Here is a 27,182-nt window from a genome sequence, read left to right on the forward strand (position 1 = left end):
CCTCTCTTTGGGCTGCTGCAACTGTTTCTCTCTCCGTTTTTGTTTCTTTCTGGTTTTAGCCTGTTCTGAGTCCTTTCACACTGTCTTTAAGACCGATTTCCCCAAATGAATGATAAGAATACCCTAACATGTATCAAGCAATTTCTCTATATCAGGAACTGTGCTCAGAGCTTTATTTAGATGATCTTGTTTAGATTTCCCAACAACCAACAGGTCCTGTGATTTCCCCTTTATTCTTCATGGGGAAATGATAGCACAGAGTAGTTTTGAAACTTGACCAAGGTCACACAGCCAGGGAGCAGTAGGGCTCCGGTTATGTCATTTTCAGTTGAACATATCAGATAGACTGGGAGTGTATCTCCAATTGTGGGGTTCATTGTGGCTCAGTGAGTTAAGAACCCACCGTGGTCTCCATGAGGATGCTGGTTCCATCCCTGGTCTTGCTCAGTGGGTTAAGGATCTGGTGTTGCTGTGAGCTGTGGCGTCGGTCCCAGATGCAGCTCTAATTCGACCCCTAGCCTGGGAAATTCCATATGCTGCAGGTGCAGCTGTTAAAAGAAAAAAAAAAGTATTGATTAGTTAGCATGGTTATGAGTGGAAGAAAAAAAGTTGTGTAGCATCAGCTTCTTACCTACATGTTTTGTTTAGCTTGAAACTGGGCGGGGGAGGCTGGCATTCTGAGGTTGAGGAGACGGAAGAGAAAGGGGGGGATGGTTGGGGGGGCAGAGAGAGGGCATCCTGGATGCAGGTAAGGGACCAGCAGGCTTAGGGAAAGCTCCCGAGATGGGAGGGAGTCCAGGAAGGATGCAGATCCTCATCTCTTTAGAGAGGGAGGCAGGAAGTTGGCAGAATTTCTTCTTCCGGCCTCCACTTTCTTCTTGAGGTCACGGCCCATATTGGTGTCCTCCTTCAACCCCCCCCACCCCCCACCAACATAGCCAAATGCAGGGACTTAAATGACGAGTTTTCTCTGGATATTTCATGAATGGATGAAGGGGAAAGTAAAATCATTCTCGATTTTTCCTTTATTCCCTTGTTCAATAGTTCTGCTGCTAAGACTGAGCTCCTAGATGTTCCCTCCCCCCAGCACTTGGTGTAGAGTATTTTGGGTTGGTTGGTTGGTTTGGTTGGTCATTTTTTGGGTTTTTTTTTTTTTTTTTTTTTTGCTTTTTAGGGCCACAGCTGAGACATATTGAAGTTCCCCAGATAGGGGTTGAACTGGAACTTCAGCTGCTGGCCTACACCACAGCCACAGCAACTCGGGATCTGAGCCACATCTGTGACCTACACCACAGCCCCCCGCAATGCTGGATCCTTAACCCACTGAGCGAGGCCAGGGATCAAACCCATTGAACCTGCATCCTCATGGGTACTAGTTGGGTTCATTACCACTGAGCCCCAACAGGACCTCCCATGTTTTTTCTTTCTTTCTTTCTTTTTTGCATATACTAGGTGCCTAAAAAATAATCGAGTTTCTACTTAATTTCATTTCTTTGGAGATACATATGTGGTTCTGCATTTGTTCACTGAGGCCAGTGGACAGATTCTTCCTTGGGAGGGCTTGACGATGCTGGCTTCTGACAATGACTTGAGTGAAGCTGTTGATTTGAAAGCCAGTTCTGGGGAAGACCAGCTGAGGCGTGGGGACATGAGACCAGAAGGGAAGCGACTGGTACAAGTAGGTTAAGGAGCCAGGGACCCCTGTGGACTGCTGTGGCTCAGGCCTGCTGGCTGCTGGGGTGACAGTACGGAATGTGGACCTCAGGGTTGCCCCACCCATGGTGCAAAGCAATGGGACTCTTACTTCTCACGATGCATTGGTCACTGGTGAAGGGCTGCTCCTAGGAGGCTTGAGTTCTCTGACTGTTCTGGTCTTCGCAGTGTGCAAAGGGGGCTCTGATGGCCAGAAGATGCCCCCAGGTCCAGAGATGTGGTGTTTCCACTGGGGAGTGGGGCTGGTCCTCACTGAAGTGGCAAAAGGCACAAAGAAATGATTCTGGCAGCATCTGTTACAAAATACCAGCTAGTTTTCCTCTCATCCAGCTTCTCTATCTTTCAGATATTATTAGCTCTTTTACTTTTTTGGCCGTGCCTGTATCATGTGGGAGTTCCCAGGGCCAGGGATCGAACATGTGCCACAGCAGTGACCATGGTGATCCTTAACCCGCTAGGCCACCAGGAAGCTCCAGAAGTTATTAACTTTTATGTCTTCACGTTGGCATTTTATTTATTGATAGTAGGGAAAGCCTAAAGATGTTTAAGTAAATATATAACAATGACAGCTCCAGAGCGTCCTTTAATAACTTGCTTTCCAAGGAAGTTTAGAAATTTAATTACTTTTGCTCAATGTTAGAATCTTAAACTGTTAAAATGTGCTCAGAAGAACATTCATACCTGTGATATTGGCTATCTAGGTTTCATTCTCTTTTTTGTTTGTTTTTTTCAGGGCTGCGCCCATAGCATAGGGAAGTTCCCAGGCTAGGGGTTAAATTGGAGCTATAGCTGCTGGCCTACACCACAGCCACAGCAACTTGGGATCCGAGCTGCATCTATGACCTACACCATAGCTCCCAGCAATGCTGGATCCTTAACCCACTGAACGGGGCCAGGGATCGAACTTGCACCCTCATGGATACTAGTCAGGCTTGTTCCTGCGGAGCCACCAGGGGAACTCTTTCAGTTGTTTTAACCTGAGGTTTGGGGTTGAAACTTCTTGCTTCCTTCTGAAATGTTTTTTGACCTTTGGTATTTCTGCCCTTAAAGTGCAGGCTGTGTGTGGTGGGGTTTGTCTTTGCATTGTCACTGGCATGGCACCTGGCATCTATTTGTTGAAAAATCAGTGTGCGATTAGTAAGATTGAGATTGGTAATAGGGAAGGAGGGTCTCCTCAATTCCGTAGATCCATTTCTGATGTTGGAAGTGCCATCTGTCCTCATTGGTTCAGCTTTGCAATATTTCTGTCACGAAAACTCTAACATAGAAAACGAAATGGAATGTGTATCCAGATTACAACAGCAGTCTGGTTCAGAGTGGCCAAAAGGCTCCAAGCTGCCTTTCGGTCAAGGTCTTGAAACACTTTCAGAGGAAGAAGTGTGACATTTTAGATCAGAGACATTGCACGGGGACAGTGATAAAAGCAAGACTACATGTCGACTAGTTAAGGAGAAAAATAATGTATGCAGGCCGGACCATAAAGAGATAATTTTACATTTCCTTGTATTGTCTGGCAAAAGCTATATCAAACTTGCACTGCTTCCTAAATGGCAAAGATAAATAAAGGAAACAAGAATAGATAAGTTTGTATCAAAATAGAAGCTTTTCACTTCCAAGTATTCCTTTCATGAGTATAAACATTTATAAATTGTGCTTCAGTAAAAATAGACTTTCAAGGGAAAAATCATATGAAATAGACCTCTGATCATTAATCAGACATTAAATTGTGCTTCAGTAAAAACAGACTTTCAAGGGAAAAATCATATGAAATAGACCCCTGATCATTAATCAGACATTAAATGAAACAGTGTGTCTGGGTTACCGGTCAGGAGATGCTTCAGATTTAATAATGCTTCTTTTATTCATTCAACTAATATTTGTTGGGAGGCTATTATGCTCTGAAGAGAGAGACTCTAGCACTGGACAGGAAAGATAAGTCTTTCTATTCAGGGGATGTACATTCCAGGAGGGACACAAAGCATAAGTCAATGAATTTTTAAAAATATATATTTCAAGATGGTTATGAATATTACATAGAAAATAAAAGAGTAAAATTAGGACAGTCAGCCCACTAAGAAGTTGGCACTTGAGTTGGAATATTCATGAGAGTTCGAAAAAGAGGGAACTTGAAATGTGAAATTTCCTAAGTGAAAATGACTTAAAATGCTTGAGGAACAGAAAGGCTTTGTGGCTGGAAAGTGGTGAGTGACAGTGAGCTTGGGAAGACGTGAGGGCAGGAGACAGCCAGGCTGGCCATGAACAGTGACATAGAGACTGGAGGGTTTTGTTCCTGTGGGCTGTGGTATTCTTGAGGGGTCTTAACTTGGGAAGACATGGAATAAAAAACAATGTCTCTTCCAACCTGGAAAACCTCCCCAGAAGTTCCCCAAAGGCCTAGTGGTTAAGGACCCAGTGTTGTCACTGCTATGGCTTGGGTCACTGCTGTGGTATGGATTCATTTTCTGACCTGGGAACTTCTTTGTGCCATGGATGGAACCAAAAATATATATGATAAAACCTCTCCACGGAAGTAGAAGAAAAAGAAAATAATTTTATTACTGAATAAGTATTCAAGAAGAATGTAGTCTGCATTGGTAATCTGCTAAAGAGATTGCAAAATCAGAGAGAAGTCTGTCTCTTTTCTATAGCTAAGTAGACACCTTCCATTGCATTAGGTAGGTTTTGCAGTTTGGAGTCAGGTGACACATTAAGCCCATCTCACACGAGAAACTGGGAGATCTGGTGTTATCTTGGTTGACGATGTCATTCCAAAGAGAGAAAGATCAGAGCAAGACCATGGCGGCTTGGTATGGGGTGGTGGCAGTGGATGGAGAGAAAAAATGGATTGGGATATATGTGTTAGTTGAGGATCTCTAGCAAAATAGAATCAGTGGGATGTGTGTGTGTGTGTGTGTATCTCACTTTACCTCTATATACCTACCTATCTCTCTCCTAATCATCTCTCTCTCCCTCTCTCTCTCTCTCTCTCTATCTCTCATCTATCTTTCTATCTCTCATCTATCAATATCTTTTGGGAGATATTTATTTTAAGGGATTGGCTCATGCACTTGTCAAGGCTGGCAGGTCCAAAATCTACAGGAGTAGGCTGGCAGGCTGGAGACTCAAGAAAGAGTTGATATTGAAGTTCAGGTCCAAAGGCAGTTTGGAGATAGAGGTTCCTCTTCCTCAGGGGACTTCAGTCTGTTTTCTCTAAAGGCCTTCAACTGATTGGAAGAGGCCCACCTCGAGTAGAGAGCGTTATCTGCTTTCCTAAAAGGCCGCTGATTTAAAAAACCTCTCAAAACAATCTTCATGGGAACATCCAGACTGGTGTTTGACCAAATATTTGAATACCATGACCTAGCCAGTCTTGCACATAAGAGTTACCATCATGGCATATTTTTGGGTAAAGCCAACAGATTCTACTTTTGTCCTAGAAAGTGAAGGAAAGCTGGGAATCTAGATTAGTCCTAGGTTTTTGGCTTATAGATCTGGATGGTTGATGGTGCCGTTAATGGAAAAGAGAATATTGGATGTTTGCTCATTAAGTGCCATTTAGAGTAAAGTTAAGATGGGACTACCAATGAAAATTAAGGGCATGAAATAGAAATCAAGCAAGTATAAAAAACCTCAGAAAGAGGACACTACTCATGCATAAAGACTTCCAAGCCCCTTACCTTAAATGGCTGCTTACCAACTGGTTTGTTGACTGAGTTTAGACAGTTAATGCGTGTTGACCACTCAGCAATACAATCAAATGGCTGAAACAGGAGGTGGAAGATGGATTTATATTTGAGATGGTAGTGAGCAAAACTACGTGGAATGTGGAAGGTAGGCCTGGATAAGAAAATAATGGTGGAATAACCAACCTGAATTAAATGGAGAGGGCAATATAGCTGAGTCTACATTTTCAGAGTTCAGTACCTTTTTAGATTAGACGATTTATGTTTGTGTGTGGTACATTATCAGAGTAACTGCTTTTTTGAGAACATTCTATTTACTTCTTCCATGGGTTTTACTATGAACAACATAAACATTTTAAAGTTATTCCCAACACGTAGAGTTACTCATTCTGCCACACCAAGATCAGTCTTGGGAAGGCCTTCAGCTAGGCGAGAGGAGACTGGCAGAACAGTGAATGTTCTGTGGACAGAGTCAGCTCCAGAGATGCCAGCAGAAGCAGATGTTCAGGAGCTAGTGAGGCCCGATTCCAAGAAATCAAACCAGCAGAAATGAGGAACCCAGCCAAGGGAGCACCGCAGGGGTTCATAGTAGCACTGAATTAGGAACCCAGGCAAGACAGAGGCAAGAGGCCTCTAAGAAGCATGGCCAAGAACATAGAGAGAACAGAGGGCAGAGGAGAACTTCAACTCTTAAGGCAAAGATCTATCATGACCTCTAAGTTGATGGTCCAAGACTGATCTCAGAGTGTAAGTGATGCTAACCCCACAGGGGTGCCGAGAACAGTAAACAGCATTTGGCTTGTGAAAGTGCTTTAGTGGCACCATGATTTCTTTGATAATTTCACTGGGATGACCCGATTTGCTGTACAGTACAATTGGCATTCGCAGATGCAAATTCTTATTTACATAAAGTGGATAAACAGGGTCCTACTTCATAGCCCAGGGAATTCTATTCAATATCCTGAGATAAACTATTATGGAAATAGGCGTTCCCATTGTAGCTCAGCAGATAGCAAATGCCGACTACCATCCATGAGGACGTGGGTTTGATGCCTGGCCTCACTCAGTGGGTTCAGGATCTGGCATTGCTGTGAGCTTCAGTGTAGGTCACAGTTGCGGCTTGGACCCTGCATTGCCGTGGTTGTGGTGTAGGCTAGTGGCTGTAGCTACGATTGGACCTCTAGCTTGGGAAACTTCATATGCTGTGGGTGCGGACCTAAAAAGACAAAAGGACCAAAACCAAGACCAAACCAAACAAACAAAAGCCAAACCCATAATGGAAATGGAATTCCTGTTGTGGCTCAGTGGTAACGAACATGACTAGAGTATCCAGGAGGATGCAGGTTCAATCCCTGGCTGTGCTCACTGGGTTAAGAATCCTGTGTTGCTCTGGCCATGGTGTAGACTGGCAGCTGCAACTCCTAGTCAGTCCCTAGCCTGGGAACTCACATATGCTGCAGGTGAGGCCCTAAAAAAAAAAAAAAGAAAGAAATCCCAAAATAATGGAAAGAACTTGAAAAAGAAAAGAATGTGTACATATGAAAAACTGAATCGCTTTGCTGTACAGTAGAAATTTACACATGGTAAATCACCTATATTTCAACAAAATAAATTTTAAAAATAAATTGAAGTGAAATCAACTGTAATAAAAACGAGCAAGCTCAGTTAGCCAGACCCTCAAACATCTATAATACTCTACCAGCTTGTTTTGAAAGAACCACTTAAGGAAAAGGAATTCAGTCAAACGTCTCAAAAAGTGTTAATTTATATTTGCGCCACAAAAACAAAATAGTTCTTTTCATTTGTCTATTAAAAAATACACAAAAGGGAAGTTTCTGTTGTGGTTCCGTGGGTTAATGACCCGATGCTGTATCTATGAGGATGTGGGTTTGATTCCTGGCCTGGCTCAGTGGGTTATGGATCTGGTGTTCCCGCAAGCTGTGGTGTAGTGGCTCAGATATGGTGTTGCCTTTTCTGTGGTATAGGCCATAGCTGCAGCTCTGATTCGACCCCTGGCCCAGGAACTTCCACATGCCTGGGGTATGACAGTTAAAAGAAAAAGAAAAACCTTTACATGATCAAATATGAACTCAGTTGTGACTGAAAGAACAAAATATGCTTACCAGCTTTTTTTATTCTTTCTTTCTTTTTTTGCAAGAGGAAGTTGAGTTTTGCCAGTTAGCAGCTACATACTATAAGCATAAATCATCTATACATGTTTATTTAAAGTACCAGCCCCTTGGGGAGTTCCTGTCGTGGCGCAGTGGAAACGAATCCAACTAGGAAGCATGAGGTTGCGTGTTCGATCCCTGTCCTCGCTCAGTGGGTTAAGGATCCGGTGTTGCCGTGAGCTATGGTGTAGGTTGCAGACTCAGCTCAGATCTGGTGTTGTTGTGGCTGTGGTGTAGGATGGCAGCAACAGCTCCGATTCGACCTCTATCCTGGAAACCTCCACATGCCATGGATGCGGCCCTGGAAAAAAAGACAAAAAGACAAAAATAAAAAATAAAATAAAATAAAATAAAGTACCAGCCTCAAAGTACAAAAAAGATATTCTTATTTGTGAAGTTGCTCTGATAAATATTACCTTAAATGATATAAAAACGTATATTTATTCAACCTTCACTGCAAACGTCACAAATTGTTACAACTTCAGAGTTCCACTGTGTTGCAGCCGGTTAGGGATCTGCTGTTGTCACTGCAATAGGTCAGGTCTCTGGTGTGGTGCAGGTTCGATTCCCGGCCTGGGAACTTCCACATGCCACAGGTGCGGCCAAAAAAAAAGAATTTACACTTTCAAATGCATTTTTGTATCTTTTTGTTATAAAAAGGTTAGATTGAATGTGCCAATGACATGAAAGATCTTTGTTACCTATAGTTGGATGGGAAAACAAAAACAAAAACAAAAACAAAGCCAAAAAACTTCGGTTGCCCAGATCTGGGCCACCCAGAAAACATTTGGTTCACAGATTTGCTGGCCATTAAATGAAAGTACAATTTCCTAAAATAAAATTTTTTGAAATGCAAAAAACCTTCCCCATCCTATGATTAGAATCCCTCTGCACAAGTTTCATCCACCTCACAGAGGGACAGGGAGAGTCAGACTTCAAAATTTTCTTCCAGGATCAACTCGTATTTAATTTGATAGCTTATTGTATTCATCCCCAAACTTGCTTTTCTCAGATGGGGGTTATTTCTTCCCTTGCTGTCTACCTTTTCTGTTGACTCTGCTGCAATCCCATGCACATTTAAGGCATTTAAGTCTTTTCGTGAGGTTCCTTGTCTGAACGAGGCCATGACTTGAAGATGTCCAGCCAATTACTGCTCCCCAAGAGAGGCTCCTCCAACCCAGACTCTCTCCACCTTCAGCCCCCCGCTTCCACCGGAGGGAGCTGAGTTGGCCCAGGCAAAGTCAATTTCACCCCTTTTCCTATGATGAGAGGTCTTTCGGGAAATGGAAACACCAGACACTTTTGACCTAAAATGTTGTCTTTGTTGTATGTAACCACTTATGCAACCATTCTTTCTTCTTTTTTTTCAACAGACACTAGGCAGTTTTTGATATACAATGAAGATCACAAGCGCTGTGTGGAAGCATTAAGTCCCAGTTCAGTCCAAACTGCAGTTTGCAACCAGGACAATGAGGCCCAGAAATTCCGCTGGGTGTCTGAATCTCAGATTATGAGTGTTGCCTTTAAATTGTGCTTAGGGGTGCCCTCAAAAACCGACTGGGTTCCCGTCACTCTATATGCCTGTGACTCCAAGAGTGAATTTCAGAAATGGGAGTGCAGAAATGACACGCTTTTGGGAATCAAGGGAGAAGATATATTTTTTAACTATGGCAATAGACAAGAAAAGAATATTATGCTTTACAAGGGATCCGGTTTATGGAGCAGATGGAAGGTTTATGGAACCACAGATGATCTATGCTCTCGAGGTTATGAAGGTAAGGAGCGTGGATTTTTTTTTTTTTTTTTTGCCTTTCTGTCAAATCTTTCTCATCTGTTTGGTTGGAAACTTATTCAAGAAAATAAGCATATTCTTGTTTCATCTGTACTAGAAATGTTACTTGATGACTTTTGTGTTTCGAACTATACTGTGTTCTGTGAGAACATGGCAGTATAAACAAATATGGTAAAAAGTCCTGAATGCAATTTTAGGGTTTTTTTGGTAATTAATGGAAAACATTTCTTTTAACTTTTGCTAAGACTTTTTTAAACAATGGGTTACAGTTTTTCAAAATGAATTTTCACTATCATCTTTGACCCCAAGTCCTCCATCTAACATTGTATAATTGCAGTGATAAATGAAATTAACAAAATGTTTGTTTGTTTGTTTAGGGCCATGCCATCGGCACATGGAGGTTCCCAGGCTAGGGGTCTAATCGGAGCTACAGCTGCCGGCCTACACCACAGCCATAGCGCCATGGGATCTGAGCCACGTCTCCAACCTACACCACAGCTCACAGCAACACCAGATCCTTAACCCACTGAGCGAGGCCAGGATTCGAACCTGCATCCTCATGGATGCTAGTTAGATTCGTTTCTGCTGAGCCACAGCGGGAACTCCAAGATGTTTCTTTTGCTTCGGTTTAAGTTACCCCGAACAGATCATCTGTGGAACAACATTTTCAACCATTCAGGTTGCATAAAATGAAATCTTGATGATTTGAGTTCCTAAATGTTTCTAATTTATCTGTTGCCTTATGGGTATTTAGAGACTGTAATGATTAGAAAATTAGAAAAGCTGAGGAATTAGCTTATAAGTTAACAGCATGTTCAGTCCATTATTTTAGAAAGTGGTAGCACCAGTGGGACAGAAAATCATTTTCTTTGCGGTTGGTTCCTCCAGCTCCTGAAGGTTAAATAACATCAGAGTATTTGGTCTTCTCTCATCTTGGCCAAATTTCATTCTCTGGTGGCTGCACAGAGAAAGATACAACAAAACCAAAAAAGATCCTAAGCCCTTGACAAAGGCTTCTTGTGTCAGATGATGTTATGACCACATTCCGGGTTTGGACACTTGGTTGTTGTGAAGTGTTATCTAGAATGACCTCAAGGTCAGAGAAAGAGCCTGCCTTGTGGGGCAAGAGATTACCTTTTTCCAAAATTGCTCTGTTACTGAGGCTGAACAATGGGTGGAACTTAGCATATGGCGGTAACATAGAGTGTCAGGGTCAGCTCTTTACGTGGTGATGACCTGTCAGCTTTGCACTTTCCTTCTATGTTAAATAAAGAGGAGGAGAGAGTGCAAATTGAAGAGGAGGGATGGAGTTCCCGTCGTGGTGCCGTGGTTAACGAATCCGACTAGGAACCATGAGGTTGCGGGTTTGAACCCCGGCCTTGCTCAGTGGGCTAAGGATCCGGCGTTGCTGTGAGCTATGGTGTAAGTTGCAGATGCGGCTCGGATCCCGAGTTGCTGTGGCTCTGGCATAGGCCAGCAGCTGCAGCTCCAATTTGACCCCTAGCCTGGGAACCTCCATATGCCACAGAAGTGTCCCTAGAAAAGGCAAAAAGACAAAAAAAAAAAAAAATTGAAGAGGAGGGAGAGGGAGGGCCCAGAAAGTTATCCCAAGCCATTTATTAAACACAATGCAGCTAAGAGTCAACCTAAGTAGCACAACATTGTAGGAGAAATTTGATGGCAAATTATAGGGGACAACAAGGGTGAACCAAATTGACTGAGTCAAATTTCATTGATGGGACAGTTGTTCTAACTGAGGAATTCAACACGGGACTGGTGCTCAGAGATTGGAATTCTCATTTTATTTTAAAAGAAATCGCTGAAGTTCTGTAGTCCCTTCCTCACCACGCCCCCCACTTTCTGGTCTTCTGTTTGCTTTGAAAAAATATACCTCGGATTTAGGACAGTGGTTCTCGAGCTTTCATAGGCTTAAGAATCATCTGAAGAACTTACAAATACAGATCTCAAGGTCCCATCTTACCTAGATTTGTTCGCATATTGGGGGAAGGGCCTAGGGATCTATTATGAACACCTGGGTGGTTGGAGACAGATGGTTTGTTGACTCTCTCTCCTAAGACTTGGCATATTCCTTCCCAATATTCCTTTAGCCTCCTCACCCCCCTAAAGTGATCTTGGAATCTATTCATTGGAATATATGTTACAAGTAAGAACAATGCAGAGGGGGGTCTATGTAGAACCTTTGTCTCTCGAAAGAAAACATGGGGGAGAAAACTGTCTGAAGCCAAGGATTAAACAGGGACCTGCTACAGAGCCCAGAAACTCTACCCAATATTCTGTGATGATCTATATGGGAAAGAATCTGAAAAAGAATAGATGTATGTACATGTATAACTGAATCACTGTGTTATATGGCAGAAATTATCACAACCTTGGACATCAACTCTACTTCAATAAAACTTTAAACGAACAATAGAATCATATTTTGTAGAGTTGGAAGAGCTGAATTGGGGCCACAACAGAGAGAGAATAAATTGAGTGCAGTGACATTGTTTGTTAGTGAAGTGGATGGGGTGGCTGGTTAGTTCTTTGGGCCTCATCAGTGCTTTGTTGAGTAAATGGAGTTAGCTCTGAAAAAGCCTTCTCTGATTGACATTAGTGAATCGAGCTCTGAAAATTCCTTGGCTGGCTTAGTGCCCTAGCCCTCTGTTGTTTTATCAGGTTTTCTTCGTATGAAGGAGGATTGGCATAATTATTACAAATCCAGCGTGTTCCTCACACAATTTAAGTTTTGGAAAATGAATCCTGTAACTTCGTGAAACCAAAGCTAAGAGCATTTTAAAGTTGCTAAGAGCTAAGTAATAGGCAGAAATGTAATTTTGAGGGAATTGAAAATAAACCTAGTTTTTAAGGTGGACTGGATGACAATAAGTAAAGGACTGGGGGTCTGGGATGGAAAGGTTCTAAAATTGGGTTGGGATGATGGTTGCCCGGCTATAAATATAATGAAATTTTAAAAAAAGAGCAAAGGAGAGGAGAGGAGGTAAGTAACATATCTTTTGTGCTGCTAATCTATGTTAGGTGCTGTGCTATATGTTTTTACAAATGTTATAGTATCTAAATGGTGTTTAAGATGTCTTTAAAGAATTGTTAAAGTCATAGAATCTATGAAACTTAATTAGGAAAAGAGTATTCCTATCTAGAAAAAATTCTGACTATCAACGGGTGGCAAAAGACTGCTTCAGTGTAGAGGATTATTATTTCCCAGAGAGTTATCCCCAAAAAGATAGACTTTGAACATACTGGAGAATTTAGCTATGTGAGTAGTTTGGTTGTCAATGATAATCTGAGTTTCTCTAATCCTTTTGGTTTAAGCCAAAGGAACATCGAAACAATGATTCTATATTTGTTTCAATTTCCTTTCTAGGTGAACCTAGAGTTTCCCATTTTCATCTGTGTAGATTTTTTTTTAAAGATAAATATTGATTATAGATAGTATCTAGTGATTTTGAGTGATTTCTTTCCATGTTGTGGATTCCAGATTTATGCCAGTATTCCTACCCTTTCTCATAGCCATTGTTGACAGGCTCAAGTGGAGGGGAGGGGCTTTATGTATTGACTGTGTATTTGGGTTACACAGTGATTTTTTTCAATCTAAAAAGTCAGTAATTCAATGATGCTAAGAGGAAGGATGACCTTTCTCCATTTGGAGGAAATGCAGAAGTCGAAGTTGTTTTCGATAGAGCTGACTGCTTTTGGCTCACGAGAGGAAAGAGAAAAAAATCTGTTGCAAAAGACAGCAGAACGGAAGGGGTACTAGAGTTATTCCTGAGGACTAACTGTACATACCCAGCAAAAGATGGGGGTCGAGAGAGAAGGGAAATACAAAGGAATTCCCTGTGTGGGGGATCAAGCATGATCTGAGTAAGACCAGTTCTTACAGTGACCTTCTGATTGGAAAGCCAACCTTCAGAAGATTCATTTACAATGGATAAAGGAGCTGTGCTACATACACACAATGGAATATTACTCAGCTATTAAAAAAGAATGAAGTAATGCCATTTCCAGCAACATGGATGAACCTAGAGTGAAGGTAGTCAGACAGTAAAAGACAAAGATCAAATGAAAGCACTTACATGTGGAATCTTAAAAAAGGATAAAAATAAACTTATTTGCACAGCAGAAACAGACCTTGAAAACAAACTTATGGTTACCAAAGGAGACAGGGGTGCCAGGGAGGACTGCAGGTTTGGGGTTGGCATATGCACACTGAGATATAAGGAATGACTGGCCAACGGGCACCTGCTGTACAGCACAGGGAACCCTACCTGATATTTTGTGATAATCTGTGTGGGAGAAGAATCTGAAAGAGAATGGATGTGTGTCCATGTAGAACTGAATCCCTGTGTTGTTCAGCAGAAATGATCACAACCTTGTAAATCAACTCTATTGCAATAAAACTTTAAAAAAGAAAAAAAGATGCATATACATTCTCAGGGCAGACCACTGTGTCTTTTCCAGCCATGTACACGCTCCTGGGCAACTCAAACGGGGCCACCTGTGCGTTTCCCTTCAAGTTTGAAAACAAGTGGTACGCGGATTGCACGACGGCTGGGCGATCGGATGGCTGGCTCTGGTGTGGAACCACTACGGATTATGACACCGATAAGCTATTTGGATATTGTCCATTGAAATGTAAGTAAGTTTAGCATCAAGAAAATTTGGGCGCTGTAGTGAGAAGATCTTGTATGTATCTAGAACATTTTTTTCTCCAAGTTATCTCCCATGTAGTCTCTCTTGATACTCCACCATGATCCTGGACAGATATCACGGTCCCCATTTTATAGCGGAGGGAGTGATCCCTATTGGCTCAAGACCAGAGCACAAATCTTCTGATTCTCAGCCCTGGGCTGCTTCAAATGACCCCGTTTTATCACTAACTACTTCTCTCATTCAAATTCTACTGTTACTGTCAGTTATTTTTTAAGACTTTAAGGCAACTTATACTGTACATGATGCAATATATATTTAATACCACTGATGGGCATGCCACATCCCAAACTCCCAAAGATTCGTCTTACTTTTCTTTTCTTTCTTTCTTTTCTTTTTCTTCCCCCATTTCTGGCTACCCTGTGGCATATGGAGCTCCCAGGTCAGGGATCAGATCTGAGCTGCAGTTGTGACCCAAGTCACAGCTGCAGCAACACTGGATCCTTGACTCACTGTGCCGGGGCAGGGATCGAACCTATGTCCCAGTGCTCTCAAGATGCCGTCAATCCCATTGCACCACAGCACGAGTTCCTGATTTACCTGTCTTAAATTATAACTCTTAATGCATAGATCAAGTATAGATCAAACATTTCAGTAGTCCCACAGCATGTAGTGTGATGGGGAGAGAGAGATATGAGAGGCTTCCAAATTTTGTGTCAGTGTAAAAAAAGACTCCTCACTGTGAAAATGATAATAATGCTACTATTCCTAAAGCAAATTTAAATTAAATTTAAATTTAAAAAGAACATCATTTAATTAACCATAGCTTCAATGGAAGTGAGTTATTTCTATGCCCGAAGTAGTTTTAAAATGAAAATTTAAGTATTACTGAGATGATGAAAAAGAGTTGGCATTGCATTATATTCATGAGAAGAGGCCATATGAATTCTTGGCATCCTTTCCATATCCAAGAATCAACAAAGAATCAGGGCGCAGGTTCGGTGTTGGGGTGGAAGAGGACACCTGTATTGGGGGGCAGGAGTGGGGCTGAAGAAGGCAGAGAAGGAAATGTTCTTTGCTTCCCTTTCCTCATCACCCCACATCCTCCTCCCACTGCCAGCTCCTCTCTTCTTCCCCTGACCTGTTGGCACTTTAGACTCTGTGGAACAGAGCTCCTGTTTTCTGCTGTTACCTAGAACTGTCTCTACTGCTGTCCTGCCAAGGGGTGGGTGCTGGGGCAGGGCCTTGGATATGTTCTGGGATGGTTACGAGGCCATCTGCAATGCAGTAGTGTCACCCACCACTTCCAGGACCATCCATCCATGTGTCATCACCATATTCCAAGCGGGATTGTAAAACACAGTCCAATTGACCAAAAAAAATAAAATAAAATAAAAAAATAAAATCTTGGTTTGCTCAGTTAAAGCCAGAATTCCAAGAGTCATGCTTATTTATCCCTTTTGATTTTTCATCCCCAAACATCTCACTAAAAATTCATTCAATTGCTTACCCACCTAGATCCGTGTCATTCAGTTCTGAGTACAGGGACTCTGTTCTGCATGAATATAGACAAAACCTCACAGGCTTCCCAAGTCCAGAGTGGAACCACTCTCCCATTCTTGTGTGAGGTAAACGTAGTTCTCTCTCCCCCCCACCCCCCGCACAGGGAACTCTATCCAGTCTCTTGGGCTAGAACATGATGGAAGACAGTATGAGAAAAAGAACGTGTATATACGTATGACTGGGTCTCCATGCTGTACAGCAGAAATTGGCACAACATTGTAAATCAACTAGACTTGAATTGAAAAAAGTAATGGCTTTTATCAAAAAGACAAAAAGAAATTTAAAAAATGGTACAGCCACTCTATAATTCTCTTTTATAACAACCTTCAAAGGTTCGAGTCCCATGAAGACATCCCATTATTGATATCTAAACTCTATATTGGAAGACTATTTCTCTGAAGAAAAAAATGAGCATTTTTTTTCCCCCTAAGATAAAGCAATACTTGCTTTTCAGTGATTGAGGAGCACCCTTTACCTTGACTTTGTAGAAATGGTTATTTGCTGACTCGGTGAGCATGGAGTTTCGAGGGGCCAGGGATCTCATGGGCCCCAAGGTAACATCCTGCCCTTGGGTGATACTGACAGAGGCTATGTTGGATGAATATTTAATTTCATGAATCGTTACATGGAGGACAAATGGTCAGTCACTAATCATAAAAAGTAACTCACTACTTTGGAGAGGTGTGTTGGAGGGATAAACTGAGAATATTCTAGAATGCACTTTTTGTCTTGTTACTTCCAGTTTATGTCTTCCAAAGCTGCCGAAGGCCAGCTCCGGTGGCCAGGGAGAGTGCACTTCCCCGTTGGAGAGGGATACAACACGGAGACAGCCTCTTTGTCCCTTCTTTCAGGGCGCTGGACTGCTCAAACTTTATTGGCAACAGTCGATGATTATATAGACAGTTTTTCACTATAGATTACATTACAGTGTTAAAAGCACATTGGTTAACTATTACATGGTATAGCAGCTATGCATCCTGTTTTAAGATCTTTATCTTAACTAAACTTAGTGAGTACTTTGAAGAGGCCATAAAACACAAGAATTTAGCATTTACAAACTTTGTTTGTAGGCTGGTGCTTATCTTCAAAGCGTTATGGCAGGGAGACAGTGTAGGTAAATATAAACCAACTTAATTAAACTAGCTATCACTAAAAAGCTTTGAAAATCAAAGACAAAACTCACAGCTAGGTTTTTGGGATAAGATATGGCTAACTTCTATGGACCTCATTAAAATCCTAACTCTAAAGTTCACTATATAACTAGTTAATAGATAAACACTATGTTTTAACTAAGTTTTGATTTAAATAGGGGAAAAGTCCTTCAGGATGAAATTTTTATTATACTATTGTTGTAATTTTCTTAAGTCACAAATCACCGCAGGAAAATAGGAATGGGAAATAAGAGTAATATGTAAATAATCAGGAAAGCCTGAGGAAAACTGAATAACAAATAAAACAGCAGGAAAGACTAGGTCACCAGAGAAACAATCCATGTTCTCCAGCGCAAACATGGAAACTGCTTTCCCAGGAAAGCCCCAATTCTTCCCCATAAACATCAAAATGAGAGCTGTGTAACCTGAGGCCTGCCCTCTGCTTGTACCGTGCAGGCAGGTTTTCATTCTGACCAGAGGCCCACCTTCGGCATGCACCGTTCAGGTGAGCTTTTTTCCTGACCAAAAGCCCACCTTTGGCTTGTACCATTCAGGTGAGCTGCCTTCCTTGGTTAGGAACCTGCCTTCAGGTTTTTCTGCCATCAGGCAAGTTCCTTTTTTTTTTTTTGAGTCCCTGCATTTTCTCGGCTCCCCGCACAAAGCAAATTATATATTTTGTCCTGTTAACTGTAAAAGTAAAATAACTAGAAATTTAGGAGTTCCTGTTGGGGCTCAGCTGGTTAAGGATCCAGTATTGTCTCTGTGAGGCTGCGGGTTCGATCCCTGGCCTCTCTCAGTGGATTAAGGATCTGGTGTTGCCGCAAGCTGCAGTGTAGGTTGCAGATGTGGCTTGAATCCGGTGTGGCCCTGGCTGGGGTGTAGGCCTCAGCTAAAGCTCCCATTTGCCCCCTGGCCCAGGAACTTCCACATGCCTCAGGTGTGGCCACAGAAATTTAAAACTCTATTTGATTTTAATATGCATTACCCCTTTAAAGCACATTTTATACATTCCATACCTTTCTTAAAGGGTTGGCAGTTTCCCAAACTATTTAATTTTCTTTGCTTTGTGTTCTTTTCAAAAGAACATTTTATTTTACATTAACCTTAAACTAGCAGGTGCGGTACAGGAAGATGAGGTCTCAGCTGCTGACCGAGTAACATTTAAGTATATGCTCTTTATTGTCCTTTGCATTGTTTATTGTAATGTCTTCCTTCTATTTAGACATTTATTTTCAAGTATTGGGAGGACAGGAAAAGGAAAAGACCCCTTTCTCTCAGTTCTCTGTAGTTTGCAATTTTAGCTTTCAACATCAGTTGCTAACTTACTGTGGGAATTTGAACAATTTGGGGAAGATATAGCGTCAGCAAGCCTATGCATTCATTGAGAAATAGGTTTTAATTCCTTGATTTAAAATGCAAAATATACTTTGTTTATGTGGAGAGAAGAGTCAAATTGCATTTCTTTCTTTGGTTGTTTTTATCCCTTTCCTTCATTTCTGGGTGAGAAAATCACCCCTTCTTTTTTTTTTTTATATCCCATGCTTTCTACCTTATCACAAGCGAAAACTCCAAATTTCTAAAAAATATTTCTTGAAAAGATCTCCCTCTTCAAATAAACCTCAAACCAGTCTCATTCGAATGACCTCACACACAGTGAAGTATCCATTTGGACATTAAACCAGTAAGACCTCAGATTAAGATTATGGTGATTTTAAAGTTAACATTACTAATTCAAATATATGTGTGTGTGTGTGTGTAATTTTATAGTTAAGACGTCTTAGAAATTTCTATGCTGTTGCCTGAATGAAATTTTGATGTATTTTTCTTCCTGTTCAGTGTTTCATGGACCACAGTTTCATATCACTGTTATGTGGTACATATAAGAAAAAGGTCACTTCCCCATCAGACACAAAGAATCACAACTATATGCAAATGTAGAGTATAAGCTGTGTGTGTGTATACAGAGTGTAAGCTGTACACAAATATATAGTGTAGGCCATATGTGCATGGAAAACTGTCCAATTTCTTAGCAAGCTGGATACATCTCAGAAAATTTGAAAAGTGTTGAGAAGTTATGGAATCTTTTCTCTCTTCCTTACAAAGAAATGAAAGGATTATGATTTCACATGCCTTGTAAGTCGAATTTTATAATATTAAAAAAACAAAAGAGGGTTTTTTTTTGTGTGTGTGGCCACTCCTGTGGCCTATGGAAATTCCTGGGCTAGGGGATCAAATCAAAACTGTAGCTGAGGCCTACGCCACAGCCACAGCAACACCACATCTGAGCCGAATCTGTGACCTATGCCACAGCTTACGGCAATGCTGGATCCTTAACCCACTGAGCAAGGCCAGGGGTCGAACTCACATCTTCATGGACACTATGTTGGGTTCTTAAGCTGCTGAGCTGCACTAGGAACTCCCAAAAGAGAAATTTTTATAACATGAAGACACAAAAAGATTTAAATGTTGACTCATTTCTCAAAGCTCTTACATGTAAAATGCTATCAATACTATTTCTCTATCTATATGATTGATCTTTCATAGCATATGACCAAATTTCTAGAGTATATGGGGAATCATGAAATAGCAAAGGAGAAAATAAGCTAAAATAATTACTTTTTATTTTGAAAGAAGAAAAACCAACAGTCAGCTATTGCCATTAGCTGCCTGTATTTAATACATTCTAGATGTAAGAAAATGAGACTCTTGGAGTTCCTGTTGTGGCTCAGTGTGTTAAGGACCCAACATAGGGTCCACCAGGATTGGGGGTTGATCCCTGGCCTCGCTCAGTGGGCAAAGGATCTGGCATTGCCATGAGCTGTGGTGTAGGTCACAGATGCAGCTCGGCGCCTATGTTGCTGTGGCTGTGGTGCAGGCCTACAGCTGCAGCTCTGATTCAACCCCTACACAGGAGCTTCACTATGCCACAGGGGCTGCCCTAAACAGCAAAAAGAAAAGGAAAGGACAGAAAAGCAAATTAGAGAAGTTAACCATTTAACTAAAGTCAAATCATGAATGAGTGACAGTGCCTGGAGGCAGGAACTGGTCAGTCTGTCTGTGGAATCCATCACATTCTCCCCTAATGCATGTGTCTTTGGTCCGAAAAGAACAAACTAGAATGTGTAGGCGAAATATCCATTGCGGAGAGAAGACACATTTATTTTCTCTTCTCCCTTTTTTTCCCCCAACCTAGATTAAGGAAGTTGGGGTGTTATCACTATTTTTAGTCTTTGAAATTGCCTCACTTCCCAACTTATCTGTTCTCAAATGTCCTAGTGGAAAAATAGAGGTGTTGCTTCCCTTCCTTTCCTCAGGCACGTGAAAGAGATGGAGTCTTTCGAACCCTCTTTCCTCTTCATTTCAGGAGTGAAGAAAATCTCAGCATCACTTTAATGCTAAGTAAAAGAAAGAAAAAAAGGAGTTCCCTGGTGGCGCAGCAGGCTAAGGACCAGTGTTGTCACTGTTGTGGCTCAGGTCACTGCTGTGGTGCTGGTTCGATCCCTGGATAGGGAACTTCTGCATGCCACAGGTGCAACCAAAAAAAAAAAGAATAAGAGAGAGAGAAAGGAAAAGAAATATAAGGCTATAGGCAATAATGCTGCCAAGACTGCTTAAAAGATACCATTCCCTGAAAGTCCTTTCCATGCATAATGCTGCTTGTTTCTTTTGACTTCTTTTGCAGTTGAGGGCATTGAGAGGTTATGGAATAAAGATCCACTGACCAGCATTTCCTACCAGATCAATTCCAAATCTGCTTTAACGTGGCACCAGGCAAGGAAGAGCTGCCAACAACAAAATGCTGAACTCTTGAGTATCACCGAGATCCACGAGCAAACGTACCTGACAGGTAATGACATGAAAAGAAAGCGAAGTGGTAAATGAGATTGTGATCAGTTGATTTCTGTAGAGTCTGATTTAAAAGTGGACAACACACATGGTTATAGACATCATGAGAGAGTCCACTCTAAACAGATGGTGGGAGGGTGTGACAAATTTGCACCCTGAAGAAGACATCTGGGATAGCAGATAGCTTTTTTTCGATGAGCCACCTTTCTTCTGTTAGTTCTGACCGTGCTGATGGAACCCATGCTGAGAAGGATGCTGAGGATTAATCTGGGCTCAGAGTAGAAGATGCCACCATCCACTAGGGATGCCCCTCTTGAACCCAAGGCCTGGGCGCCATCCTGGTCAGGCACCCGACGTCTGGCCTGAAATCAGAGTCTTTCCAGGAGCATCAAAGAGGCTGGCGTGCCGCCCCCACAAGCAGGCACAGATGAAGAGCCTCCTCTCTCAAACTCCCAGACTCTACTGGGTTGTAGGTCTTTCTGGCACTCTTCTCACCACGTTTGGTTTTTTTTAAGCATTTGTTCTCTTAGGGTTGCGAAGATGAAAAGAGCTAGTGTTTGCTTGAGTGGAAAAGATCAAGTTTTATGTATTTGTTTATTTTTGGTAAGATTATTATTTTTTCTGTTTTAGTTGACGTCCAATGTTCTGTCAATTTCTGCTGTGCAAGTGACCCAGTTACACACACACACACACATGTATATATATATACATTCTTTTTCTTAGATTATCCTCCAAGATGTTCTGAGAAGATCAGTTTTAGCTTCTGCAGCCCACATTTTGGGGAACAGAGAGATCAGAACCAGAAAGGGATGTGAGAGAAAGAGCATCCCCAATTCCCAGCTTTGGAATCCCCTCCCTCCAGTTCACCCTGACCCTGCTGCTTGCTGCTTGCTGCATAGACCTCCGATCCAGTGACCACCATACTCAAAACACCCTTCCTGGCTTCTTCTTTCCTATCAAATAGGTAACAGCACACCTCTGCCTGACACTCAAGGGCTGTCGTCCACCTGCTGACTGCTGTTCCCCTTTGTGCATTTCATGATCTTGACAAAAGGAAAGTTGGGGTTCCTTCTATGTCTCATATTTCCTCATCTCCCCATCTGTTTCCATGGCATGGCTTGTGCTTGGAATTCCCCACGTTGTGTATATACAATGTTCTCTACTTCCATCCTCTTTTCTCTTTGTTGTTTCCTACTCTTAAAATAGTCACTTAATATGTCCCACTTCCCCGACAAAACTAATGACAATCTTTTTTAAATTCATTTATTCCTTCAACAAGATGGGTGGTATCTGTGTATGAGGTATTATCCCAGGTCCTAAGGACACAGTGGCGACTAAAGCCAACTGTCCTGTTCAGGCAGAGCTTAAAGTCCAGTGGGCAAAACGCATAAACAGGAAAACAAACAAACCAATAAATACAAATTATAATTAAGTGCCATGATGAAAGTGAACCGAAGGCTGTGTGAGGAGAATGGCTTTGGGGATAGATGGCTAAAATAAGAATATCTTGGAGTCCCGCTTGTAGCTCAGCGGAAACAAATCCGACTAGGAACCATGAGGTCGTGGGTTCAATCCTTGGCCTTGCTCAGTGCGTTAAGGATCCAGCATTGCCGTGCACTGTGGTGTAGGTTGCAGATGTGGCTTGGATCCTGCCTTGCTGTGGCTGTGGTGTAGGCAGCAGCTGCAGCTCTGATTTGACCCCTAGCTTGGGAACCTCCATATGCTGCGGGTGCGGTCCTAAAAAGCAAAAAAAAAAAAAAAAAAAAAAAAAAAAGAAAGAAAGAATATCTTCAGACAGTGGCTGTCTTCCCCACCTCCTGCCACAAGATTCACGCAGAACTTTCCAAGGAAGACAGTCCCAAAGAATGTTTGCAGACTGACAAATGATGACGTGGTGCAACGCCAAGGATTATTTAGAAATTTGGCTCATATTTGATCAAGTGCTCAGTTTACAGCAAGAGGACAGTTCGGTGCAGTGGTTCTTGAATGGGAAGCTGCTTGTGAATCGTTAGAGAAGCTGCCTGGGCACCAAGCCCAGAGCCTGTAGATCAGTCGGTGTGAGATGGGGCCCGGGAATCGGCATGTTGTCACACGTCCAGGTGATTTTGAGGTGAGTGGCTGGAAACTACTCTTGGCAAAACACTATGTCAGCACCTGCTGAATCTGCAATGGCGACAGAGTCCATCTGCCTGGAGACACCAGGTGGCAGAGTGCAGGAGTGAGGAGCATGGGCCCTTAGCTCTGTAAAGCTGGGGGGCCTTGGGGGCGGCTGTCTGAGGCTTCTCTGTCGCCATGGCATCATCTGTTAACAGGGAGAGCGTGTGTGAACCTGTACCGGGGACAGAACGTGGCCCTAGCGTTGCCTCATCGTCTTGGACTTGGCTTTCTCCAACTCTTTGGATGACCCGCTCCATCACCTGGACCACATTTCTCCTGGAAGTTATTATTTTTACATTGAATGCGAAGATATTCCTTACATTCTATTTTTGGGTCAGAAAAAAATCTCACATGCGTTTACTTAGCACAACCTTGTGAAATCCACCAAGCGTTCCTAGGGAGGAAAGATTTTTCCACTTCTTGTCCATTGCCGAGGATGAAATCATGAAAACTGGCTCCATGGTAATGAAATCTTTCTTTTTCTTTTTCTTTTTTTTTTTTTTGGTCTTTTTGCTATTTCTTGGGCCGCTCCCGCGGCATATGGAGATTCCCAGGCTAGGGGTCCAATCGGAGCTGTAGCCACTGGCCTACGCCAGAGCCACAGCAACGCGGGATCCAAGCCACGTCTGCAACCTACACCACAGCTCACGGCAACGCCGGATCGTTAACCCACTGAACAAGGGCAGGGATCGAACCTGCAACCTCATGGTTCCTAGTCGGATTCGTTAACCACTGCTCCACGATGGGAACTCTTGAAATCTTTCTTGAAAGAATTAGGCAGCAAGTATAACATTTAAAATTTTTTCTCCTTTCAGTATAGGCTGAAATAAACATACACCAGCTACCATTTCCTTTGAGCCATTATTCAGGAGATGGAGAGAAAAGCAATATGACGTCTTAGTGGGCACTCGGCTAAACTCAGAGGTGGGGTTGTATCTCTGTCTGCTCAATTATTCGTGTTGGCCTGTGGGGCCTTTGTGGAAAGTATTGGGACAAAGTACAGAGTGACCAATATTTACAAGCATGTGTAAAAGTAAGGAGATCCTGCTGTCTAGCACAGGGAACCATATCCAATCACTTGTGATAGAACATGATGGAAGATAATATGAGAAAAACTGTGTGTGTGTGTGTGTGTGTGTATGTGTATGACTGGGTCACTTTGCTGTACAGCAGAAATCGACAGAACATTGTAAATCACCTGTCATAAAAATTTTTCAGAAAGGAGGAAAAGAAAATGCCAGAGATCAGACTAAATTTATGCAGATGATGAAAGAAGAGAAACGATGAGTTGAAACAGTCCTGTGCTGATTGATGCTGGCTGGTATGAGTGAGAGAAAAATCTATCAGGATTGAAATGGATTCATTTGGCTTTTTTTTTTTTTTTTTTTAAATCTGCTTTTGGGTTATCTTGATTCTTCCTAGTTCTCCTTGTCTTCCAGCTTTCCGGAAGCCCAGGGACAGAACCCAGGTTACTCCTGAACATTCTTTCTTAGCTGCATGGGGTGGGGAGGGGCCATCTAGGCAGAACAGCAGCTCTGCCAGGACCCTCTACTCACTTCCCGGTAGGTCCCTGGCTCGGGCTGCAGGAAATGCTTCCCTAATCAGCAAGGGCTATTCTTGCGTCCTGTCCTTCGGGAGAGCAAACAAGCTGAGTTAGGAGGTTGGGAGGCCCGTTTACTTCAGGGATGTATTTGAGTCGTATCCAAGCCTCTGGGATGTTAGTCAGCAAATTTTAAACTGAGATCCGGGTAGGAATGGCTTCTCAAATGAGATGGCTAGTATTTCCTGCTTTTCTTTAAGTCCAAAATACCATGCATGAGGGGCCACAAAAATCTGGTGGGGAATTCTAACAAAAAAACAACAATGGAATTTTGTTTTTCCAGGGGGAAGATATGCATGACATTTGACATTTATCTATCCTGGGGAAGATTCTAGAAAATTATGGTGTGATTGTCATCTATTCCATCCTGGGAAATATCACTAAAATTTTTTAAAAACTACTAATGGTTGTACTTTTAAAATAAGATTTTCCTTTCTAAATGTGAGAATGTTGAGGAGTAACTTTCATTTTTTAGAAAGGTGTTAAGCCTCTTTTATGATGCTTAGATCAAGGAGGCTCTTATTTATGAAACAGCTATTGTGTGTCAAACCCTGGGCTTTATGTCTAAAGCTGACACCAGCCATGTAAATGAGTTTTATTGTCCTCACTTTATAGATGAGATAACAGACTAGGAGGGAGAAGTTAGGAATGTTGCTTAATGCCGCATGTTGAAAAACTGGATTGGGTGAGTTCCTACTGTGGCTCAGTAGGTTAAGAACCTGACTAATATCCACCAGGACTCGGGTTTGATTCCTGGCCTTGCTCAGTAGGTTAAGGATCTGGTGTTGTTGGGAGCCATGATATAGGTTGCAGAAGTGATTTGGATCCTGTGTTGCTGTGGCTGTGGTGTAGGCCAGCAGGTGCAGGTCTGATTCGACCCCTAGCTTGGGAACTTCCATATGCTGCCTAAAAAAGAAAAAAAGAAAAAAAAAGAAACTAACTGGTATGAAATTCATCCCTCTTTTTCCATTCCACTCTGCAGTCTCACTCATAAAATAAGCAAGGATTTGTGGTGGGCTCCAAAGCACTAAAGAGAACCCTTGATTTAAATGTCAACAGCTCCTTGCTCCCATGGATTGACTCTAAACTGGCAATCTGATTTCACATTATCTGCTGGGTTAACGGCTTCTGCCCACAGCCAGTTCTTACATCACCCATGGTCATGTCATCATCTTCTCTTCTCTTTATACCCTCAGAAATGTTGGAACACTGTATTGAACCCTCAATTCCTGAATCAGATTTATAACTACATATGCACAGGATTAGAATTTACAGAACTGAAATGTTATAGGAAGTGAAATCAGCTTGTTACTCTGATTGTTTTTGCCAGTTTCCTGTGGTGCTGGCTGGAGAATAAATTGGACCACAGGATAGGAAAGAAAAATCCAGTTTAATATTTAAAATTTTTTTTAATTTTAAAAAATTTTGTTAAAGTATAGTTGATTTACAATAGTATGTTAATTTCTGCTGTACAATGAAATAATTCAGATATATACACATCCATTCTTTTTCAGATTCCTTTCCCATATAGATTGTCAGATTCCCTGTGCTATACAGTAGGTCCCCATTGACCACATGGAGCAGATGTGCATATGCCAATCCCAAACCCTGAGTCCATTCCCCCCCAGCCTTTCCACTTTGGTGACCATAAGTTTGTTTATTAAGTCTGTGAGTTAATACAGTGTCATACTGGACATTAACACATCTTCTATTATGACTAGATTCAAAAGTAGGAATAAAATATTTCAGATAAGAGTTCCTATTGTGGCTCAGTGGGTTATGGACCTGAGGTTGTCTATGTGAGGATGTGGCTTTGATCCCTGGCCTTGTTCAGTGGGTTAAGGATCCAGCATTGCCAGAAGCTGCAGTGTAGGTTGCAGATGCAGTGTGGATCCAGTGTTGCCATGGCGGTGGCATGGGTCCTGGCTGCAGCTCTGATTCCTTCCCTAACCTGGGAATTTCCCCGAGCCGCATTGCAGACAATACACGCAGAAAAATTAAAAAGTCTAGTATGTAGAATTGGTGCTTTGTAGAATAATACTAAAAAAATTTGGTCAGATTCTTTATAAAATTACAAGCACATTAGAGAAAAATTGTGGATGATGCTTATTAGTTTTAAGTGATATATTTAACACGAAGTTTGAATTTTGTATCTAAATCACACTTTCTGCCAGCTCTAATTCACTGTGAAGTAATAATAATAAAAACGACAGTAGTACTAATAGTTTATGTTTATTAGGTATGTACTATGTGTTAGGCCCTGATTTAAGATATATTACTTAATTTAATTCTTCAAAACTAGCCTATACATACCTAGAGTGGATAGGAAATATCAGAGGATAAATAATTCCCTTAAAGAGCTATCATCTTTTCTCTCTCTCTCTCTCTCTTTTTTTTTTTTTTTGTCTTTTCAGCTCACACCCATGGCATATGGAAGTTCCCAGGCTGAGGGTTGAATTGGAGCTGCAGCTGTGGGCCTACACCACAGCCACAGTAATGTGGGATCTGAGTAGTGTCTGCAACCTATACCACAGACCACAGCAACACCAGATCCTTAACCCACTGAGTGGGGCCAGGGATTGAACCAAAATCCTCATGGATACTAGTTGAGTTTTTTACCACTGAGCCACAACAGGAACTTCTCATCTTTTCTCATTATTCCAAACATAGTTATTTAATTAAGCAGTCTCAGGCAAAATCTAATTTAATTCTTCCTACCATCAGTGACTTATTTATAGTTTTGAAAACTTAGTATGCTTATTTTATTCTGAGTTTTAAAAAATAACAGAATATTTGATTTGGGAGAATAACTATCTTTAATATTTTTGGAATGCTTCT

General features: G+C 41.8%; 1 protein-coding gene across 1 annotated transcript in view; it reads left to right on the top strand.

The window, feature by feature from the left end:
• Positions 1-27,182, top strand: part of MRC1 (mannose receptor C-type 1) — a 119,300-nt gene that overhangs the window by 5,925 nt on the left and 86,193 nt on the right. Inside the window, 3 exon segments of the mRNA XM_047755025.1 lie at positions 8,941-9,342; positions 13,839-14,012; positions 20,424-20,588. Of these exon segments, the coding sequence (XP_047610981.1) occupies positions 8,941-9,342; positions 13,839-14,012; positions 20,424-20,588 (741 nt within the window).

This window comes from Phacochoerus africanus, chromosome 12 (genome assembly GCF_016906955.1).
Source record: "Phacochoerus africanus isolate WHEZ1 chromosome 12, ROS_Pafr_v1, whole genome shotgun sequence".
NCBI lineage: Eukaryota > Metazoa > Chordata > Mammalia > Artiodactyla > Suidae > Phacochoerus > Phacochoerus africanus.